Source organism: Oncorhynchus tshawytscha, linkage group LG22 (genome assembly GCF_018296145.1).
Source record: "Oncorhynchus tshawytscha isolate Ot180627B linkage group LG22, Otsh_v2.0, whole genome shotgun sequence".
Taxonomy (NCBI): Eukaryota; Metazoa; Chordata; class Actinopteri; order Salmoniformes; family Salmonidae; genus Oncorhynchus; species Oncorhynchus tshawytscha.
In genome coordinates, this window is record NC_056450.1 from 34,184,210 (window position 1) to 34,192,485 (window position 8,276).

General features: G+C 47.3%; 1 protein-coding gene across 1 annotated transcript in view; it reads right to left on the minus strand.

The window, feature by feature from the left end:
- Positions 1–2,164: 2,164 nt before the first annotated feature.
- Positions 2,165–8,276, minus strand: part of LOC112221340 (ERC protein 2-like) — a 60,693-nt gene continuing 54,581 nt past the window's right edge. The window contains exon 3 of the mRNA XM_042304112.1: positions 2,165–3,503. Coding sequence (XP_042160046.1) covers positions 2,634–3,503 — 870 coding nt within the window. The 3' untranslated portion in view covers positions 2,165–2,633. The remainder of the gene's footprint in view (positions 3,504–8,276) is intronic.

Below are 8,276 nucleotides of genomic sequence, written 5' to 3' on the forward strand. Positions count from 1 at the left end.
TTCCCACGGTGAATGGTGAATGGCTAGGAAACCACAGGCATTCCCACGGTGAATGGCTAGGCAGGCTACGCTATGAAACCACACACTGTTGAATCATTCCCACGGTGAATGGCTAGGCAGGCTACGCTATGAAACCACACACTGTTGAATCATTCCCACGGTGAATGGCTAGGCAGGCTACGCTATGAAACCACACACTGTTGAATCATTCCCACGGTGAATGGCTAGGCAGGCTACGCTATGAAACCACACACTGTTGAATCATTCCCACGGTGAATGGCTAGGCAGGCTACGCTATGAAACCACACACTGTTGAATCATTCCCACGGTGAATGGCTAGGCAGGCTACGGTATGAAACCACACACTTTTGAATCATTCCCACGGTGAATGGCTAGGCAGGCTACGCTATGAAACCACACACTGTTGAATCATTCCCACGGTGAATGGCTAATACGCTATGAAACCACACACTGTTGAATCATTCCCACGGTGAATGGCTAGGCAGGCTACGCTATGAAACCACACACTGTTGAATCATTCCCACGGTGAATGGCTAGGCAGGCTACGCTATGAAACCACACACTGTTGAATCATTCCCACGGTGAATGGCTAGGCAGGCTACGCTATGAAACCACACACTGTTGAATCATTCCCACGGTGAATGGCTAGGCAGGCTACGCTATGAAACCACACACTGTTGAATCATTCCCACGGTGAATGGCTAGGCAGGCTACGGTATGAAACCACACACTGTTGAATCATTCCCACGGTGAATGGCTAGGCAGGCTACGCTATGAAACCACACACTGTTGAATCATTCCCACGGTGAATGGCTAGGCAGGCTACGCTATGAAACCACACACTGTTGCAGAGACTTTGATATTACCGGCCGCAATCGATATGGTGAAAACAATGCGTGGGGAGGCAGAAGACACAGAAACGCACACCAATACATGTCACATAACACTGTTAAACTAATAATTTATGCCATTGCTAGCAATCGAGAGGAAACTGACTAAACAACTCAAACTCCCCAGCTCATGCTCTCCAAATGGCCGTTAGCTGTGAGGGCCGAGATGCCCATGCATTGACTTTTGTCGGGGGATGCTAATAACGAGGACATATTGTTCTGTCTCACGAAACGGCACAGGGGATGTTCAGTGTGCTGCATGGCAATATTGACAAAAAAAAAACTGATTCCATGGGATGGAATGGTGGGGCTCCATCTATGGCGGGATGGTGGGTAGGCCTCTGCACTCTAGTTATGAATGTGTCTACCTCTGCCATATGGACACATTGTATGATATACCGAGATTAACTGCTGGCAAAACAGCTGAGCACAGAAGAGAGATATACTGCAGCAGGTAACTGATTGTAAACTACATCAAAACATATCCACTGCGCTCACGCCTGTTCACAAAGCTATGTGGAGATATGAGTTCAGAGCATGACAATATCCTATTTCCCAATGAGGCTTGATGGTAGCGAGGGGGAGTGTTGGAAAGATTTCACATTGAGAGAGGAAGTGTTGTCATTCACAATGGAGAAGGAAAAAAACTGGTAAACTTTCTGTTTAATGAAAAAAGAATGTCTCCTTGCCGATGTAACATATTTGAGAAGCAGAACGAACACAAGCATGCAGGGGAAACACCAAAACATTTTACAGATGTGTGACCAAATCAGGAAATCATTATTATTGGAGAGAGTCTTTCAAAGGCGAACCACGCCCCCTTCCCTCGGCTGTGCATGTTTCTAACAGAAAACAGCATCAGTACAGTAAGTATCCCACACGAGTGATGATTGCACACCTCCAACGCTTGAAAGAGCACTTTGGGACCTACTTCCCAATCCATTCGCCTGTGATCCTGGATCAGTTTATTTTTACCTTTATTTAACTAGGCAAGACAGTTAAGAACAAATTCTTATTTTCAATGATGGCCTAGGAACAGTGGGTTAACTGCCTTGTTCAGGGGCAGAACGACAGATTTTTACCTTGTCTGCTCAGGGATTTGATCTTGCAACCTTTCGGTTACAAGTCCAACGCTCTAACCACTAGGCTACCTGCCACCAGAGTTGATATGCCGGTAAGTGAAATCGAACAGCTGATTGAGCTGTCATGTGACCGAATGCATTCACTGGTCACTAAAGAGGAGTTTTGGTTCCTGACTCAAAGTGAATACCCATTAATGCCACGTTCAAAACAACTGGGAACTTGGAAATCTTCGACTTCCGAACTAGTAACTCAGGAAAAAACAAGGACCCTCTGGGAAAAATCTTTTGAATGGTCATCCAACTGGGAATTCCAACTCGGGAATACGGGCCTCTTTCTAGAGCTCATACTTTCCGACCTGAAGATCACCGACGTCATGATTTGGCCTTGTCTTGAAAGCATCATGAAACTCATGGTGCCCTTCGTCAGCTCATATCTGTCATAGCCCCACATTAAAATGATGTGATGGTGAGTTGAGAAGACAATCCGAAATACTGTTCAAATGTTTTTGAATTGACTGCCATAGCACCAAATTAAAAAGTGAACATTGGCTGTTAATTACATAGCTTTTTCACATGGTGGCGAGACTTTTTATGTATCAAAATGGTGTCGTGGGCCGGAAAAAGTTTGGGAACCACTGAGCTATAGTGACAAACACAAAGAAACACACACCTCTCTCAAATGCAGGTTCTCTTTCTCCCTCTGGTCCAGCTGCTCCTCCAGATGACCCACCTGGTACTCCGCCTCCTCGCGTGCTGTTGCCATGGTGATTATCTCTGACCTCTCGCCTCGCTGACCCCTCCCTCCTCCCTGGATCATCTCCAGCAGCCTCTGGATGGACTGGTCCCTGGCCCCTAGGGTCTGTTTCTGGGAGTCAATCCTCAGCTCCATCTCTTCCAGGGTCTTCCTCAGCAGGTACAGCTCCTTGCCCTGCCGTTCGTGATTTGACTGCAGCCGGCTGAAGTTCTCCTCCGTCAGATCCAGGGGAGGGGGAGAGGAGAAGCCATCGCACCCAGGGACCATGCATGGGCTGCTGGGAGGGCTGAGGCAACGGCCAGGGCTGTGGATGAGGTGGCTGGGGCTCTTTCTAGACAAGGGGATGAGAGTGTTAGCAGGGCTGTGTCTGGGGCCAGGCCCAGAGTTGTGCCCAGGGCTGTGGATGTCAGCTTGGTGGTGTCTGACGTTGGAGCTGTACCCAGGGCTATGGGGATGGACAGGGCTGTTTCTGGGCCCATGGTTGTAGGTGCTACTGGGGCTGTGTCTGGGGCTGACTCCTAGACCAGGGCCGGGGCTATGTCTTTGCCCAGGGCTGTGTAGGTGACTGGGGCCCAGACCAGGACTGTGTCCAGGGCTGATGCCAGCCCGGTGGTCCTCAATATGGAGTTCTCGGTTCGAGCCGGTGTGAGTGGAGATGTTTGTGTGAGATCCCGAGTTCTCTTGCTGCAGACGACTGTTCATCTCTCTATGACTTCTCGGCTCTTCCTGTAGCCCATGCACTGACAACTGGAGATGCTGAGAGAGAGAGACAGAGACAGAGGAAGCGAGAGAGAGAGAGAGACAGAGGAAGCGAGACAGAGAGAGAGACAGAGGAAGCGAGACAGAGAGAGAGACAGAGGAAGCGAGACAGAGAGAGAGACAGAGGAAGCGAGACAGAGAGAGAGACAGAGGAAGCGAGACAGAGAGAGAGACAGAGGAGCGAGACAGAGAGACAGAGACAGAGGAAGAGACAGAGAGACAGAGACAGAGGAAGAGACAGAGAGACAGAGACAGAGGAAGCGAGACAGAGAGAGAGACAGAGGAAGCGAGACAGAGAGAGAGACAGAGGAAGCGAGACAGAGAGAGAGACAGAGGAAGCGAGACAGAGAGAGAGACAGAGGAAGCGAGACAGAGAGAGAGACAGAGGAAGACAGAGAGAGACAGAGGAAGAGAGACAGGGAAAGAGAGACAGAGACAGAGAGAGAGACGGAAGAAAGACAGAGAGGTGAGCCATTAAAAAGAAGAGATAAACAGGGAAGACACAGACACATAAGGAGGACAATGACACACACAGCTGAACACAAAAGGATGGGAGCAAACTCAGGACACACCTTGTTTCTTCTAGGTTCCCAAACCTGCACCATAATATGGTGAAGTAAAAAATAAACAAAGTAAAAATAAAGTAAAAAATAAACAAAATAAACTGTTTTAAAAAGTAACAAGCAAAATGAAACAGAACTCATTCCTTGCTGGATAAATTAAGCACTTTTAGCTAAAGTATACAATCATTACATTTATAATCAAAGGTAAGGATCTGTATATCTTCAATACTCTACTATAGCATTTCAGAGTTGATTGACTCTGTCATTATTCACACATAAATGCAATGTCAACACACTCCAGTAGATGGTGACACTTCCACTCATAAAGATAGAACACAGGGCCAGACAGGGTGACACCACTCTAAGCAGGAAGGATGATGGCTCTGTGGGCACCAGGGTCGGTTGAACTGAACAACCCTTACTTTACTGAGTTCAAACTGCCACATCATAGCTTTACTGGGTTAAAAACAGAGAAGTACAGGCTCGCTAGGAGCCATGGCAACAACAGCTACTTGTTACAGACCCGCACACACAGTTTTCACACAAATACAAAAACATGCACTTTAACACAAACAAAATCGCTATCAAATACAAAGCCTAAAAGAATGATGAACAAAATAAACACTTCTCCCATCATAGAACACACAGACACACAGACACACAGACACACAGACACACAGACACACAGACACACAGACACACAGACACACAGACACACAGACACACAGACACACAGACACACAGACACACAGACACACAGACACACAGACGGGGTGTACGAGGAGATGTTAGAACGTACACTGACACTGAATACTGGAGCAGAACCACACACACACACACACAGAGTACACACACACACACACACACACACACACACACACACAGTACACACACACACACACACACACACACACAGTACACACACAGAACACACACACACAGAGTACACACACACACACACAGAGTACACACACACACAGAGTACACACAGTACACACAGTACACACACACACAGAGTACACACACACACACACACACACACACACACACAGAGTACACACACACACACACACACACACACACAGAGTACACACACACACAGAGTACACACACACACACACAGAGTACACACACACAGAGTACACACACACACACACACACAGAGTACACACACACACACACAGAGTACACACACACACACAGAGTACACACACACACAGAGTACACACACACACACAGAGTACACACACACACACACACAGAGTACACACACACAGAGTACACACACCAGAGTACACACACACACACACAGAGTACACACACACACACACACACACAGAGTACACACACACACACACACACACACAGTACACACACACACACAGAGTACACACACACACACACACACAGAGTACACACACACACACACAGAGTACACACACATACACACAGAGTACACACACACACACAGAGTACACACACACACACACAGAGTACACACACACACACAGTACACACACACACAGACACACACACACAGAGTACACACACACACACACAGAGTACACACACACAACACAGAGTACACACAGACACACAGAGCACACACACAGAGTACACACACACACACACACACACACAGAGTACACACACACACAGAGTACACACACACACACACACACACACACACACACACACACACACACAGACACACACACACACACACACACACACACACACACACACAGACACACACACACACACACAGAGTACACACACACACAGATACACACACACACACACAGAGTACACACACACACACACAGAGTACACACACACACACACACACAGAGTACACACACAGTACACACACACAGAGTACACACACACACACACACAGAGTACACACACACACAGAGTACACAGAGTACACACACACACACACACACACACACACACACACAGACACACACACACACACACACAGTACACACACACACAGTACACACACACACAGAGTACACACACACACACAGAGTACACACACACACAGAGTACACACACACATACACAGAGTACACACACATACACAGAGTACACACACACACAGAGTACACACACACACACACAGCGTACACACACACACACACACACACACACAGACACACACACACACACACACACACACACACACACACAGAGTACACACACACATACACACACAGTACACACACACACACACACAGAGTACACACACACACACAGAGTACACACAGAGTACACACAGAGTACACACACACACACACACACACACAGAGTACACAGACACACAGAGCACACACACAGAGCACACACACAGTACACACACACACACAGTACACACACACACAGTACACACACACACACAGAGTACACACACACAGAGTACACACACACACACAGAGTACACACACACACACAGAGTACACACACATACACAGAGACACACACACACACACAGACACACACACACACACACACACACACACAGAGTACACACACACACACACACACACACACACACACACACACAGAGTACACACACACACAGAGTACACACACACACACACACAGAGTACACACACACACACACACACACACACAGTACACACACACACAGTACACACACACAGTACACACACACACACACACACAGAGTACACACACACACACAGAGTACACACACATACACAGAGTACACACACACACATACACACACAGAGTACACACACACAAACAGAGTACACACACACAGACACACACACACAGCACACACACACACACACACACACACACACACACACAGTACACACACAGTACACACACACACAGTACACACACACAGAGTACACACACAGAGTACACACACACACAGACACAGAGTACACACACACACACACACACACAGAGTACACACACACACACACACACAGAGTACACACACACACACACACACACAGAGTACACACACACACAGAGTACACACACACACACACAGAGTACACACACACACACACACAGAGTACACACACACACACACAGAGTACACACACACAGACACAGAGTACACACACACAGACACAGAGTACACACACACAGACACAGAGTACACACACACAGAGTACACACACACACAGACACACACACAGACACACAGTACACACACACAGAGTACACACACACAGAGTACACACACACACAGTACACACACACACAGACACACACACACACAGAGTACACACACACACACACAGAACACACACAGTACACACACACAGAGTACACACACACAGAGTACACACACACACACACAGTACACACACACACACACAGAGTACACACACACACACAGAGTACACACACACACAGAGTACACACACACACACTGTTACGCACGCCTCTATGAAGAGGGACACACAACACCCAGAGTACACACTAAACTCTCTGTGAAGCAAAAGGTATGGACTGTAGGTGCGAGTAAAAATGACAACAAGCAGAATGTGGTACCGTTTACAAGGACTTTACACTTTACACGGTAATATGGGGACAAGGGGCTGGACAGAACCAAAGCAAAGAAAGTAAATCTCAAACCCCCCTCTCCTATCTTACCTGCACTACCCACTACACTACACAGTGCCCTACACAAACACACACACCCAGTCTTACCTAGTGTGCCTACACAGCGAATACACGGGTATATGTACACACACGGGCACTCTTGCCAGCACAGGTGCCTTCCCCTTCCCACCTGGGAACAAATGAAACAGAAGTAACACAATTTCACAAACAAAGAGACAAAGGACATCAAATAAGTTCTACACAGAGCAACAAACTCACAAAACATACCACACAGCAATGAACTCCCTGCAAAATCAACCTCTAGCAAAATCTCACTCTAGCAAAATCTCTACAAGACCTCCCACACAAATCTCACTAGCAAAATCCTCTACAAAAGAACTCCTGAACAGAACACTGGCTTTTACATAGCTTCTGAAGGAATGGGTAATTGGAGACAGCTGTGTCACACACACACACACAGGGTCACAATTAGCCCACAGAGTCGACCAACACACACACACACACAGAGTACATTTCCTGAAATAAACACATGCAAAGTACACAAACACAACACATAATCTGGGGAACACACACACACACACAGAGTACA